Source organism: Podarcis cretensis (genome assembly GCF_951804945.1).
Source record: "Podarcis cretensis genome assembly, chromosome: 8".
NCBI lineage: Eukaryota > Metazoa > Chordata > Lepidosauria > Squamata > Lacertidae > Podarcis > Podarcis cretensis.
In genome coordinates this window covers 9,617,179-9,633,253 of record NC_137177.1, presented here as the reverse complement: position 1 = coordinate 9,633,253, position 16,075 = coordinate 9,617,179, and the positions used below count along the sequence as shown (strand labels likewise).

Genomic DNA, 16,075 nt, shown 5'->3' with positions numbered 1-16,075 from the left:
AGTCCGTGCAGACAAGGCCAAGCCAAATGGACCAATGGTTTGACTCGGTATAAGGCAACTTACTGTGATCCTACCCAGCAGGGCTCTTCTCATGTTCTCATGAATAGGCCTGGAGCCTAGCCTGGTAGTATTCACCTGAGCAAGTGGTCCAGATCAGGAGCAGAGGTTGCTGGCATCTGACTGGAGCGAGCCTTTGGGGATGAGGTCGAACTGTGGGACCTGCTGTGGCTGTAGAGACCGATACGAGTGAGACATGTTTTGTTGCAGCCGGGGCAGATGAAGGCGTCCGACTGATGCACCACGGCGTTTCTTCTCTCTGAGCTCCTCCCGACGGTCATTCCTCCTCTGGTCACTACTATAGATACTCTTGTTTAGGGAGGGATCCCACAACCCTGCTCTCTCTCCTCAGATCAGGAGTGAATTGAAGGCACTGAGAAGCCAAATTAACTCCCTGTGTTGCTACTCTCTTCCCTGACAGCATCCCTTCTGTTCAGCTCTCGGACATGGGGAACTACCAGTGCGCGGCCTCGGTGAACGGATCTGAAGTCCTCTCTGATGAAGCCTACCTGAATCTGGAAGGTAAACACCGTTTGTCTGAGCGTGATGTGCACACACCAGATCACACTGAGAGGATCTTCCACAAGTGTTCATCACAGGGGTCGAAGAATGAAGGTGGTGACAGAGCAAAAAGGCGCTGGAGCCCAAGCTGGCTTTGCAGCCATCTTTTCTTTCCTTCAAAACTTTCCCAGCGTGAAAGTTTTAAAGAACACAAACGCAACAAGTACTGTAAATATAAATGGAAGATGTTTTGTCTAGGGTGAGACCTTGGTTCCTTAGCCATACATGATGACCTTGTGCGAGTGTTTGGGTGAGTTGTGTGGAGTTTCTACTGCGGTTGGCGGAGCCCTAGATAAGACTGGGTTTGAGTGTCTCAGCGGAAGCCTGCCAGTGTTGTAGTTTGTGGATTGTTGGGATCTGTGATTGCTGAGAGGGAGAGAGCCTGTGGCTGTGCCTGATTGTAGACTGAATATGTCCCAAGCCGCCAATTAGTTTCTGGGCCCAATTCAAAGTGCTGGTGGCCTATAAAGCCTTAAATGGCTCAGGACCACAATACCTCAGTATACACCAACCCAGATAATGCACTCATCATCTGAGGCCCTTCTTTGTGTGCCTCCTCCACGAGAGGTCCAGAGGGCAGCAACACAAGAACGGGGCCTTTTTCGGGGTGGCTCCCTGTCTGTAGATTGCTCTCCCCAGAGAGGCTCGCCTGGCACTTTCATTATATGCCTGTAGGCAGCCAGCAAAGGCATTCCTTTTCAACCAGGCCTTTGGTTGATTAATATTCTACAGCCTTTTACATGTGTTTGTGGGAGGGGGGTATTGTTTTGTTGTTTTGGTTTCAACTATTTACTTGTGTTTTTTTACCTTGTGTTTTTACCCTGTGAATCCTCTTCATATCTTTGGATGAAGGGCAATATATAAAACTAATAAATCAAAATAAATAACACAGGTGTGTTAGCAGACATGCAATCTTGAGCGAATGATATTGAGTGAGCAGAATCCTGTTTAATAGATTTTGATGTTTTATGGATGTTTTACCTGTATTGCTTTATAAAAGGTAAAGGTAAAGGTACCCCTGCCCATACGGGCCAGTCTTGACAGACTCTGGGGTTGTGCGCCCATCTCACTTAAGAGGCCAGGGGCCAGCGCTGTCCGGAGACACTTCCAGGTCACGTGGCCAGCGTGACATCGCTGCTCTGGCCAGAGCCAGAGCCAGAGCCGCACACGGAAACGCCGTTTACCTTCCCGCTGGTAAGCGGTCCCTATTTATCTACTTGCACCCGGAGGTGCTTTCGAACTGCTAGGTTGGCAGGCGCTGGGACCGAGCAGCGGGAGCGCACCCCGCCGCAGGGATTCGAACCGCCGACCTTTTCGATCGGCAAGCCCTAGGCGCTGAGGCTTTAACCCACAGCGCCACCTGCGTCCCTGTATTGCTTTATAGATAGTATTTAATTTTGTCCGATTTCTTTTCTGAAACACTTTGAAACATAAGTATATATATAAAAAAACCCACTTGAGATAATGGTAATAACTTGTAGGTAAAATAACAAAAATAAAAATTACAGCTCCATCAGGGACGAAAACCCACTCTTCAAAGCTGAATTGGCACAAACAGCAATCTGGGGGAAACCCGAACTGACGTTTGCTTCGATTCCACTTTGAAGAACATCACATTTACGCATCACAAGGAAGCTTTCTGTGTCCATTTGCTGAGTCTATTCCTTCTTGCGCCCCCCTTTTGTGTCCAGGTCTCCCCTTTTTCACCGAAGAGCCCCAGGATCTGGAGGTCACAGTCAACACCCCTTTCAACCTCAGCTGCAGGGCTCAAGGCCCCCCAGAACCAGTGCGGGTGATCTGGCTACAAGACAGCGCCCCCCTCAACTCCTTGAACGACCCACAGGCCCAGACGCCTTCCACACTGGCGTTGAGAGGTGAGTCACACAGCGGATCACGTCTGGTTCCTCTGCTCAGGAAACTACCTTTACCAAAAGAAGTCACGTGATCACATCTGTCCCATACGTCCAAAGCAAAATAAACCGTTGGAACTGTAGTCTGTTGAAGATGCTGGGTGTGGTAGTTCCATGGGGCAAACTACAGTTCCCAGGACTTTACAGGAGAAGCCCTGTGCCGTCCGGGAGGTCAGCTGTCCGGGGAAATACATATTGGGTGTTTGGGACTGGTCCCCTCTCAATCTCCTCCTTGGGAACAGAGCTTTCAAAATCCATCTGTGGCTTTCTTCCGTCTCGATCCACGGCTTTCTTTTGTCGCTTTGCCTTTCCATGTGGAGTTTAATCTTCTCCGTGCTGGGAGCCCTAATTCCCGACATCTGGGTTGCTCTGTATGTGAAGAAGCATACTCTGTACACGCTCCATAGTTCCTTCCTCGCCTTTCCCTGGCTCTGGACCAAGGTGTTGAAAACAGTTTCAGGGCCTAGCTGATGAGGCTCCGATCGACCTTTTGTTTGCTTCTCCTTTTTCTGCATCTGGGTGGCTGAGCCAAAAATCCCCCGTCCTTTATTTTTCTCTCCGTTCCGCTGGCTGCAAAGAGAGAGCCCTGGTTCTCCCCGCAAGCCAGTCCCTCTCTGGCATTATTGAAGAGCAGGGGGCAGGAGGGAAGGGCAGTGAATGCAGGAGGGGACCCCTATTCTCGCCCTCCATTCAGCCTTCCTTCGTGAGCGTGCCCCTTTCCCCCCTTCCCTCACGTCCTTGTTCATTGTCTCGGGTGTGCCCCTCTTTCAAAGCCCCTCTTGTCCCCAGCCTCCAGCTTCTTTTGTTCCCTTTTCTATGCGAGTGGCTGGTTCCCGATGGCTCGGCTGGGGAGGGGGTTTTCCTCTGAGCGTGGGAACGGGCCCTGCAAGCCTTGCCAAATGCCAATTGGGCAGTGTGCGTGCGTGCATGTGCAAGCATGTCTCCGTCTCTTGCCGCTCACAAAAACAACGCCGACCTGTTTCGAGGGTCCAGAGTGCTTCACCTTCATTCTCTCAGTAACCCTTACAGCACCCCTGTAAGGTTGGCCAAGCGGTAGGGTGGCCAGACGCATCTCAGCAGGTGTCGCTTGTGCGAGAAGCTATAGCACTTGGTGAAATGCCCTCCTCTGCAAAGATGCAGGAGCACTTGTCCTGCTTTTAATACAGTGGTACCTCGGGTACAGGGGGACGCGGGTGGCGCGGTGGGTAAAAGCCTCAGCACCTAGGACTTGCCGATCGAAAGGTCGGCGGTTCGAATCCCCGTGGCGGGGTGTGCTCCCGTCGCTCGGTCCCAGCGCCTGCCAACCTAGCAGTTCGAAAGCACCCCCGGGTGCAAGTAGATAAATAGGGACCGCTTACTAGCGGGAAGGTAAACGGCGTTCCGTGTGCTGCGCTGGCTCGCCAGATGCAGCTTGTCACGCTGGCCACGTGACACGGAAGTGTCTTCGGACAGCGCTGGCTCCCGGTCTATAGAGTGAGATGAGCGCACAACCCTAGAGTCTGGCAAGACTGGCCCGCACGGGCAGGGCTACCTTTACCTTTACCTACCTCGGGTACAGTGGTACCTAGGGACGCAGGTGGCGCTGTGGGTTAAACCACAGAGCCTAGGACTTGCCGATCAGAAGGTCAGCGGTTCGAATCCCCGCGACGGGGTGAGCTCCCGTTTCCTGCTCCCTGCTCCTGCCAACCTAGCAGTTTGAAAGCACAAAGTGCAAGTAGATAAATAGGTACCGCTCTGGCGGGAAGGTAAACGGCATTTCTGTGCGCTGCTCTGGTTCGCCAGAAGCGGCTTAGTCATGCTGGCCACATTACCTGGAAACTGTACGCTGGCTCCCTCGGCCAATAAAGCGAGATGAGCGCCGCAACCCCAGAGTCGTCCGCGACTGGACCTAATGGTCAGGGGTCCCTTTACCTTTACCTCGGGTTACATACGCTTCAGGTTACAGACTCCGCTAACCCAGAAATAGTACCTTGGGTTAAGAACTTTGCTTCAGGATGAGAACAGAAATTGTGCTCCGGTGGTGCGGCAGCAGCGGGAGGCCCCATTAGCTAAAGTGGTGCCTCAGGTTAAGAACAGTTTCAGGTTAAGAACGGACCTCCGGAACGAATTAAGTACTTAACCCGAGGTACCACTATAATAGTATTAATAATTTTATTATTTGCACCCTGCCCATCTGACTGGGTTTGCCCCGGCCACTCTGGGCGGCTTCCAACGAGTATAAAAGCATAATAAACATCAAACATTAAAAACGTCCCCATACAAGGCTGCCTTCAGATGTGTTCTCTAAGTCGTATAGTTATTTATCTCCTTGACATCTGACGGGAGGGCGTTCCACAGGGTGGGTGCCATTACCAAGAAGGCCCTCTGCCTGGTTCCCTGTAGCTTCACTTCTTGCAGTAGAAATGGGTGGGCCATGTGGAGATGGGGTAGGAGATGTTTGGAAGGTCCCCTTGTTCTTTGGCACCACAGATGACAGGCAGTACTGCAAGCCACTCAGAGCCGTGGAGGGTGAAGAAAGGAAAGGACCATAGCTTAGCCCTTTGAGTATCTGCCTTGCAGGTTCCAGGTTCAATCGCCCAATGACATCTTTGTCGGTCTATTTAGCATAATATTGTGAACACCGGACTCCTCCAGGCTACCTATTTATTAAGCATTCATTCTGATTTGCATGGGACATGGGTGGTGCTGTGGGTTAAACCACAGACCCTAGGGCTTGCCGATCAGAAGGTCGGCAGTTCAAATCCCCGCAATGGGATGAGCTCCCATTGTTCGGTCCCAGCTCCTGCCCACCTAGCAGTTCGAAAGCACGTCAAAGTGCAAGTAGATAAATAGGTACCGCTCCGGCGGGAAGGTAAACGGCGTTTCCGTGCACTGCTCTGGTTCGCCAGAAGCGGCTTAGTCATGCTGGCCACATGACCTGGAAACTGTACGCTGGCTCCCTAGGCCAATAAAGCGAAATGAGCGCCGCAACCCCAGAGTCGTCCGCGACTGGACCTAATGGTCAGGGGTCCCTTTACCTTGACCTGATTTGCTTGCACAAATCTTATGTGAAGATTGTACTACAATCTGTACCACATCCAGTCTTTATCGAGCATTCATTCTTAAAAAAAAATATGGCAATAAACATTTGTCCCCCGTTTGCTCTGATTTGCTTGTTGGGTGTTTATACAGTTTCCTGTTTCTCATTTGTTCACCCCACACTTCTCACTGCATTTTCCTAGCCTCAGAAAGTGGATTTGTTGTGCTGAGGTGACAAGAGTGTTTTAACCCTGGCGGGCCTAAATTTCCCAGCATGCATTTGAATCCCTCCTGAAAAATGCTGACGGGAGCCTCTGCTGAGAGTCTTTGGGCCACTTGGAGATCCTGACCCGCCCTGCTGGCCGATGGACTACTCTGTTTGCCCCAGCACAGTTTGGGGGGGGCTTCCCAGAATCCTTGCCACTGGGTTTTTCTGCCAAAGGCCACCGGCTGATTAGCTGAAGCCAGCCACAGCTATTTTCCTTTTCTTCCTTTTTCTTTTGCTGATTTGGCAGTTGCGTGGGGTTGCGAGCCTCAAACCAGACGCCTGGGTAAGAGGAAGTGGGTGTGAAGGGCTTCTTTGGCCAAAGGGCATCTCTTGCTGCTCCTCGAATAGAAACCAAAATCTTGGCAGCAAGAGTCTCCTTGCGGCCGTAGCCCTAAGCCCTTGAGCCCGGTGGGACTTCCATGCGTAGGACGGAGATTTCCGCCAGAATCTGTTCTTGCCTGGGAGTGTAGTCTGTGCCATGCTGCTTCTTCAGACGCAGGGTGGGTTGGAGGCGAAGGAGTGGTGCAAATGGCAAGATGTCCTTGCCATATTATTGCAAGGGGAAAATACTTGCAAGACAACCGAGTAAGACAGGAAGGATTTGGGAACCTGAGGCTGGTGCAATAGACTCTCCTGCGGGGGCATCTGATGGTCGTTTCAGAGAGAAGGACACATGCTTTGAATGCAGAAGGCTCTAGGTGGAAAGCAGCCCTGTTTAGGGAAGCTTTTAATATTTGATGCATTACTGGTACCTCAGGTTAAGTACTTAATTCGTTCTGGAGGTCCGTACTTAAGCTGAAACTATTCTTAACCTGAAGCACCACTTTAGCTAATGGGGTCTCCTGCTGCTGCCGTGCTTCCGGAGCATGATTTCTGTTCTCATCCTGAAGCAAAGTTCTTAACTTGAAGCACTATTTCTGGGTTAGCGGAGTCTGTAACCTGAAGTGTATGTAACCTGAGGTACCACTGTATTTTAATATTTGGTTGGAAGCCGCCCAGAGTGGCTGGGGAAGCCCAGACAGATGGGTGGGATATTAATAATAATAATAATAATAATAATAATAATAATAATAATAATAATGATGATGATGATGATGATGCCTGGTTTCTGCAGCACTCAAGCTGTAACTCACTGCCCTGAAAAGCCAGCCACCGTCGTCCTGCTTCTGCCTGCAGGCTTTTACCTCTTTTTCGCATTAGCGTGGGCCTGACTCTTGAAAGGATGTCAGCCAAACACCTCCTATAACAAAAGGGAAGAAAGGGGGGTCTGTGTTCCCTTTGGGGTTCAAATAACAAAACAAAACCCTGATCTGCAGCTCGTGTTTCTTGTTTCTTTTTTCATCCCGGTTTTTAAAATGGTGTTGCTCCACGATCCATATCTATCCTGTGGCTGTCCTGTTATAGAATCAGAGACTTGTACAGTTGGAAGGGACCCCGAGGGTCATCTAGTCCAACCCCCTGCAATGCAGGAATCTCAGCTAAAGCATCCATGACAGAGGGCCGTCAAAACTCCGCTTACAAAGCACCAAGGAAGGAGAGTCCCCAAGCTCCTGAGGGAGAGCCGTTTCACTGTCAAACGTCTCTTGCTGCCAGAAAGTTCTTCCTGATGTTTAGTCGGAATCTCCTTCCTTTTAACTTGAAGCCATGGGTTCGAGTCCTACCCCCTAAAGCTTGAATTGCTTCATTTTGACGTCTCTCCTCCGCCCTTACAGACGCACCACCAGCTTCAATCCATATTTAGAAAAGGAGCGGCCGGGCGGTCATTTTAAGGAGGTTGTGTGGACAAGGCCCAAGCCAGCAGCAGGCAAAGCATTTCCCCTGAAACATCTGGAGGGTATTAGTGGCCGTGCAAAACATGTGGGGAGGGGAAGGTGACATATTAGCAGCAGCTATGCACACATTTCTTTTGCCCTGTTGTGGTTACCTGGGGTCAAAATTGTTCTGCTGGGTTTTGAAAAGAGAACAAGAGGAGGGGGTTTGCCTCTCTGGCCTGTTTGACCAGAGGCAACAATGGCACGAAAAAAACCCCATTTCCGCTCTCTGTGGGAAGATAGATGCATTGTGTCTCTCCAAGCACTTTCAGTTCTCTTAGAAACAGTTGCCCTCCGATGTTCACACACTGTCCTTTGTCGTGCTGTTCCCTTCCTCCTCTCCCCTCAGAGCTGAGGTAAAAACCAGCCATTCCAGTGTCTTGAATAGTGTTCCTCTACCCTGCACGTGTTTTGCCTCGCCCCACATACCTGCCGTGCCTCTTATTTCTCTTATTGCTCATTTGGCCTAGCCGTGGCATGCAGTGAGTCAGGGAAGGGGAATTCTGGGCAGGAGGTGACATGCATCTGAGTCACGAGCCAGGATCCGGATGCCGCTGCAGGAAGCTGGCCAGGGGAGCATTTGGACGAGGGGCCCTGAATGGGCAGATGTGGGGCCCAGGCAGTGACTGAAAGATAGCTGGAAAAGGATGAAGGCTTTGATACCTCTGATTTAGACCACTGGTATTCAAGAGCCTGGCAAATGGCCCTTTCTGAGGAGATTTCTCATGGACGAAAAATATCCAGTGGGCCTAGTGACCGATTTTTTGCAATGGTGCGATTTCCTTTCGCTTACTGGTGAGGAAGCATGTGGCCGGATTGGTCCCTGTCGGCTTACAGCACCGTTTGGGTCATGTCGGAAACACAACCACTTCCATCTGTAATTAATTTTTTTAGTGGGACAAATGGGAAAACAAAAGCGTAGGGAGATACCGTTTTATTTATTTGGCGAGCCCACGCACTTGTACCTGTCTTTCTTTTTTGAGCTTAATTATTTTGATGAGGAAATATTTCAGCTCTTTTCTTCCCCCGCTTGTGATAACGCTGCATAGATTATTTCTTTCTTCCCGGAAGTCCTGTCCTCACCAAAGGGACATGCGTCCACCAGACTGTGCATCCTTCCCAAATCTGGGTGGTTGGGTGACCTTTCATGTGGCAATGAGGGATGTTCCTGGAGAGGAGGTTTGCCATGAGTTGTTGCGTGCAAAAGAGAGGGGAGTGATGCAAAAGGTTGAGAAATGTGCAGGCAAAGGAAGTGTGGCCGGGGGGGGGGGGGATGGAGGAAGTTGGATGAAGCAGGGGTGGTTATGCATGTCAGAGGTGAGTGCCTGTCCGTGAAACGAAAGATGCATTTGCGGACAGCCTAGCGTAGAGGAGCATTTAAGCAGATGCTGCTTTTATCTCTTCGGTGTGGAACAAAAGTGATGTTAAAGGCACAAGGCCAGGGTTACAGTGGTGCCTCGCAAGACGAAATTAATCCGTTCCGCGATTCTCTTTGTCTAGCGGTTTTTTCGTCTTGCGAAGCAAGCCCGTTGACGGCTTAGCGAATTAGTGCTATTAGCGGCTTAGCGGATCAGCTGATAAGCGGCTTAGCGGCTTAGAAAAGGGGGGGAGGAAAAAAAAGTCGGAAAAACTCGCAAGACATTTCGTCTTGCGAAGCAAGCCCATAGGGAAATTCATTTTGCGAAGCGCCTCCAAAACGGAAAACCCTTTCGTCTAGCGGGTTTTCCGTCTTGCGAGGCGTTCGTCTTGCCGGGCACCACTGTATTTCTGACCATGTGGTAGGCCCACCTGAACACAGAGCTTCAAAAATGTCTCTTTGATTGTGCAGAATGGCTTGCTTGAGTGTTCTTGTACTGCCTGGCACTTGGTGGGCCACTGGAATTTGGGTCATACCCTGCCAGGACGGACAGACAGGCGGGCGTTATTGCCATTTGAAATGTGGGCAGATGAGAGGGAGGAAAAGAGACTCAGTGCAGACCTCTCTGGGAAGTGAAATGGTGTGAGAATCATCAAATTTTAGAGTCAGAAGGGATTCCAAGGGTCATCTAAACCAACCCCTGCAATGCAGGAATCTTAACTAAGTAGAGATACAGAATCTGTGGCCCCCCAGATGCAACCACGACTGCTCCAATCATCCCTAACCATTGGTCATGCTGGCTGGGAATAATGGGAGTTGGAGTCCACCAGAATCTGCAAGCTGCCACGGCTACCTCTGTGCATTCTTCCCTAAGCATATGGGGAAATGCTAGTGAACCACACGTTTCCCTGCTACAGGCTGTTCCCCCTTGTTGCAGTTGGTGATAAATTGCATTCTTGATAGGCAGGGGATCGTCTTCCTCTGATTCCAGAGAGGAAGGGAGGGTTTCTGAAATGTAGGAAGGCCGCACATTATCGCATTTGTTCAAGAAATGTTGGTCAGAAATAGAAGCAGTCTGCATAATCTCAGGGTTAAAGAAGTAGTTGTGCACCAGCTTCTCACGAGAGTTTGGGTTTTGTGGTGTGGCTTTTGCTGTTTGGACAGAGGAAAAGGGGAAACAGTCCATTAAAAGCTGCAGATTCGCTCTGTTACTTGCTGAAGGAGAATGTGGATTCAGTCTGTGGAATCCCGTGACAAATCTAGTGATTAGCTGTAGGAAAAAGAGATACAGTGCAACCGAAACACATCTTTTATGTAGGTAAAGTAAAGGTAAAGGTAAGGTAAAGAACCCCTGGAGGGTTAAGTCTAGTCAAAGGCAACTATGGGATTGTGGTGCACATCTCGCTTTCAGGCTGTTTGTCCACAGACAGCTTTCCTGGTCATGTGGCGGAAACCAGAGCATCTTTTATGTAAACCAGTCTGGCTGGCCTAGCAAAGAGCAAATCTGTTAAATGACAAAAGGTGCTGCTGATGAAGAAGAGTTTGGATTTGATATTCTGCTTTATCACTACCCTAAGGAGTCTCAAGGGACGCAGGTGGCGCTGTGGGTTAAAGCCTCAGCGCCTAGGACTTGCCGATCGAAAGGTCGGCGGTTCGAATCCCTGCGGCGGGGTGCGCTCCCGCTGCTCGGTCCCAGCGCCTGCCAACCTAGCAGTTCGAAAGCACCTCCGGGTGCAAGTAGATAAATAGGGACCGCTTACCAGCGGGAAGGTAAATGGCGTTTCCGTGTGCGGCTCTGGCTCGCCAGAGCAGCTTCGTCACGCTGGCCACATGACCCGGAAGTGTCTCCGGACAGCGCTGGCCCCTGGCCTCTTAAGTGAGATGGGCGCACAACCCCAGAGTCTGTCAAGACTGGCCCGTACGGGCAGGGGTACCTTTACCTTTTTTTAAGGAGTCTCAAAGTGGCTAACATTCTCCTTTCCCTTCCTCCCCCACAACAAACACTCTGTGAGGTGAGTGGGGCTGAGAGACTTCAGAGAAGTGTGACTGGCCCAAGGTCACCCAGCAGCTGCATGTGGAGGAGCGGAGATGCGAACCCGATTCACCAGATTACGAGTCTACCGCTCTTAACCACTACACCACACTGGCTCTCTGATGGGCAATCCGAGAGGAATCCTTGGGCCTGGGAAGATGGATGTTGCCAAGGAGATGGGGTATGTATTTGAAGTGACAGGAGAAGAGAGATTTTGAGCAAGGTGTTCTGAAAAGAATAAGAAGGAAGACTGGGGTCCATCTTGGGCAGGTTGGCTGCAAGCTGGCTGGGAGAGATGCCTTGGACTGCATGGCTTCACTCCTGTGAGGGACAAGCCCCTCTTGAAAGGACCATCCTGGAAGATTTGGACTCCCTCCATGCATACTGAAGGTGTGAATAAACCATATTTCTCAAAGCTACGACAGTCTCCGCCATGTCTCAATTCTCCAAAGGAACACAGGCTGTGGGTGAATGCCTGGAGCCCCCGGGCTCTTGCCACAGCTCAGCAGAGACAGGAGGCGGCAGAACCCACCTTTTGTAACAGTACATATCCAAACATATTGGGCAGTTGCGCTAATGTTCTCTGGGGAGTAGCCTAAGCCTGTCTTTCCTGCTGGCTTCCTTGCTTGGCGTGCAATTTGCCAATAGTCTCTCCAGAAAGATGTCTGTGGTCTCTCTGCAGAAGGAAGCTACTGCAATAAAAGGATGCCCAAGAACTATAAAAGTGGAGGTGAGAAGGCAAGAGGGAGGCACATGGCATGTGCAAGAACAAAACCGCACAATGCACTTCTCCAAAAGAGTGCGGTCCTCTTGTTTCAACGCTGCCACATCAATCCTATGGGTCCACCTGCAAAGGACTATGAGAGAGAGAGAGAGAGAAAGAAGAAGCATCTCTTTGCACCCACGATTGTAATTACAGTATCCATGCAGTTTCATGTCCTTGTCTGGCATGCAAGGAGGACCTTGGAGGCAGGTGGGCTGTGGGCAGGCCGGGAAGAGCCTGGCTGGAAACCAGAAAATCCGAAAGCTCAGAGGAAATAATTGCCACAACGGCTAGATCTGTTGTCCCATGCACAGGGATGGTATCCCTCTGTATAGCAGGTGCTGGGGACAGACAATAAACGGCCCCATCACGTACCTACATGCTTTTCTTGAAAGGTTCCTGGGCTATGGATTCATTAGTGGCTTAAAACACCACAAGGTTGTCTCGGCACTAGTAAAAGGTAAAGGGACCCCTGACCATTAGGTCCAGTCGTGACCGACTCTGGGGTTGCCACGCTCATCTCGCTTTATTGGCCGAGGGAGCCGGCGTACAGCTTCCGGGTCATGTGGCCAGCATGACTAAGCCGCTTCTGGTGAACCAGAGCAGCGCACAGAAACGCCGTTTACCTTCCCGCCGGAGTGGTACCTATTTATCTACTTGCACTTTGATGTGCTTTCGAACTGCTAGGTTGGCAGGAGCAGGAACAGAGCAACGGGAGCTCACCCCGTCATGGGGATTCGAACCGCCGACCTTCTGATCGGCAAGTCCTAGGCTCTGTGATTTAGCTCACAGCGCCACCCGCGTCCCTCGGCCCCAAGTACCAGTGTTCAAATGCTTGCTCAGCCATGGGATGCCTGATTATCGTCTTCCAAAGCAGCTACTCTATTCCAAACTTTAAAAAGGTAAGCGTAATGCTGGTGGTCAACAAAAGAGGTTTAAAGACTCTCTCAAGGCAAAACTAAAAATATATATGGTATAAACACCGACAACAGGGAAACACTGACCTGCGAGCGCTCCAATTGGAGCACAGCCTTCACCAAAGGTGTCATAGATTTTGAAATATATTTTTAAAATTTAAAAAATTGTCCAGTAGCACCTTAGAGACCAACTAAGTTTGTTCTTGGTACAGTGGTACTGCGGGTTACATACGCTTCAGGTTACAGACTCCACTAACCCAGAAATAGTACCTCAGGTTAAGAGCTTTGCTTCAGGATGAGAACAGAAATCGCATGGCGGCGGCACAGCAGCAGCGGGAGGCCCCATTAGCTAAAGTGGTGCTTCAGGCTAAGAACAGTTTCAGGTTAAGAACGGACCTCTGGAATGAATTAAGTACGTAACCCGAGGTACCACTGTATAAGCTTTCGTGTGCATTCACACTTCTTTAGATAGATTTTGAAGACGCTCAAACTCAGGACGAAAGGGAGAAACGCGTGAAGAGGAAGCCACGCTTGGCAAACCCTGTGATCAATTCCAGTTGGGACCTATGTCCCAGCTGGAAGGGTGTGTGGATCCAGAATTGGCCTCCACAGTCACATGGACTCACTATTAAAACCATAACAAAATAAAAAAAATTCCTTCCAGTAGCACCTTAAAGACCAACTAAGTTAGTTCTTGGTATGAGCTTTCGTGTGCATGCACACTTCTTCAGATACACTGAAACAGAAGTCACCAGACCCTTCTATATAGTGAGAAGGTGGGAAGGGGTATTACTCAGAAGGGTGGTGGGATTGGGTGATTGGCAGATATGTTAAAACCATGTTCATGGAAGACAATCTTACTTGGCCATGAAGGATCGCCAAAGAAGAAGAAGAGAGAGCCATGAAACTCACTTTGGGTGTCCTTGGGCCAGTCACTGCCTCTCAGCCCAGTGCACCTCGCAGGGTTGTTGCAGCGATTAAAGAAGGAGAGCAGGGAGACAACCACGTACACTGTGGTTCAGCTCCTTGGAGGAGGAAAAAGTAGGATATAAATGCAATAAATAAAGCAATAACCAGCAGCAGAGGGCACCAAGCTGGAGGGAAGGATGTCCTCACCAGACCCTTCTCACGGCAGCGAAGAGACCAAAATAGTTAAATCATTTAGTTAAATCGTCTTGAAGAGAAACTGCTGGGTGGAAATAAAACAAGGCCAAATGCTAGAAAGGGAGTGAGTGAGCTATGTTGCAGATAAGAAAGCGCTTGGAGACATCTGGAGATGGAGGATGCAGCAAAGCTTGCTGTTGGAGTTTCAGAGACAATTGCAGATTAAGCACTTAGGCGGGAGACCATGGAAGAGAGAATTTTTGGGGGTGAAGTCGAACTGTTGGAAGGCTGTAGCACCTGCTGCAGCCGTAGAAACCGATGCAGGAGAGACGTGTTTGGTTGCAGCCAGGGCAGATGAAGGCGTCCGGTTGTGCTGCTGCAGATTCACCGTGGCGTTTCTTCTCTCGGCGCTCCTCCTAGGAGATGGGAGAATGCGGCAAATTAGGCTGCCGAAGCTTCGGAGAGAATGACGGATTAAGCACTTGTGCCTTATGATGTAAAATGGGATAACGACAAAAGGGACTGATTGCACGCTAATTGTCCAGATCTGTGAACCGCTAATTTAAGAAGGATATTGATAAACAAGAATATGTGCAGAGGAGGGCAACCCAGATGATCGAGGGTCTGGAAACCAAGCCTTATGAGGAACAGTCGAAGGAGTTGGGTGTGTTTAGCCTGGAGAAGAGGAGACTGAGAGGAGCTAGAATAGCTGTCTTCCACTAGCTAAAGGGTTTTCACGTGGACGATGGAGCAAGCTTGTTTTCTCTTTCTCCAGAGGGTAGTCCCCAAACAACAGTTTCAAGTTACAAGAAAGGAGATTCCAACTAAACATCAGAAATAGCTTTCTGACGGGAAGAGAGAGCCAGCACGGTGTAGTGGTTAAGAGCAGTGGACTCGTAATCTGGAGAACCGGGTTTGATTCCCCGCTCCTCACAGAGTGTTGTTGTGGGGGAGGAAGGGAAAGGAGATTGTTAGCCGCTTTGAGACTCCTGAAGGGGAGTGATAAAGCGGGATATCAAATCCAAACTCTTCAATAGTGGAAGTTTGTGATCTCTCCTTCCTTGGAGGATTTTAAGCAGCGGTCGGAGGGCCATCTGTCGGGGATGCTTTTGCTGAGATTGGACTAGATGACCCTCGGGGGTTGGACTAGATGACCCTCGGGGTCCCTTACAACACTACGACTCTATGATTCTGCATTTGAATCCTTCATAGTGACTTCCGCATTGGGGTTGCTACCTTGTGCGTACGAATAAATGCATTTGATTTGTTACCTGGTTATTACTGGCCTCCGGTAAGGGAACCTAGGTACAGTCGTACAACCTTGGAAGTCAAAAAGAATCCGTTCCAGAAGTCCTTTCGACTTCCAAAACGTTCGAAAACCAAATTGCACCTTCTGATTGGCTGCAGGAAGTTCCTGCAGCCAATCGGAAGCCACGGAAGCCCCGTCGGACGTTCAGGTTCTAAAAGAACGTTCACAAACTGGAACAATCACTTCCGGGTTTGCGGCGTTCGGGAGCCAAAACGTCCAAGTTCCAAGGCATTGGGGATCCAAAGCGTTGGGGATCCCTTCTAACAGCAGCAAAGGGGCAAGCTTGTTTTCTGATTCCTGCTTGTCTCTGTGAACTCCACAGAGTTTCTCGCCTGTGAGCCTTTGCGTTAATGTGGAACAAAGTGGGTGCTTCTGTGCAGATCTCCCTGGTTGCTCCTTTCCTGCCAACGCCATCTGTTTATGCAGTTGCCCACTGGCTGACTCAGCCCTTGCAGGAATGATGTGGTCGGAGAGGAGCAGCAACCACCGTGAGGGGGCTGGCCATTGTTCACCCGCGCTCTCTTTGCCTCTCGTCTGCGGTACTTGGCCCTTAGCCTTTGCCTCTCCACAGGGATGTCAGGGCCGCCAAGCAGGTGGTCTGCCTCCATTGGATTTTTACATCTTCCCTCCCCCCTTAAATGCCATCAGTTGGTCCAGGTGACAGCTTCCGGGTGCCCACCGGCTGACTCAGTCCTTACAGGAATGGTGCGGTCAGAAAATAGCACCTGTTGTTGCGTGGGAGAGAGGGTTAAATCTGGGCCCTTCGCCAAATCCCAGTAACAATGGTGTGTTCAAAGTGCAGTGACTCTTGGTTGCCGTCAGGGATCTGAAAGCTTTCATTCAGCCAGCGGATTTCATCCTCGGTGGGGTCTGTGTGCGTACATCATGTTCGCTCGCCATAGTACTTCACAAAAATGCAATGGGACGCACATACTTCACTGCTGTGACGGAGCTTGCGGCATGGAATG

General features: G+C 50.2%; 1 protein-coding gene across 2 annotated transcripts in view; it reads left to right on the top strand.

The window, feature by feature from the left end:
• The window catches only part of AXL (AXL receptor tyrosine kinase), a 73,493-nt gene that overhangs the window by 23,291 nt on the left and 34,127 nt on the right, over nt 1-16,075 (top strand). For both annotated transcript variants that reach the window (XM_079985353.1, XM_079985354.1), the window contains exons 3-4: nt 479-579; nt 2,310-2,492. In XM_079985353.1, coding sequence (XP_079841479.1) covers nt 479-579; nt 2,310-2,492 — 284 coding nt within the window. The remainder of the gene's footprint in view (nt 1-478; nt 580-2,309; nt 2,493-16,075) is intronic.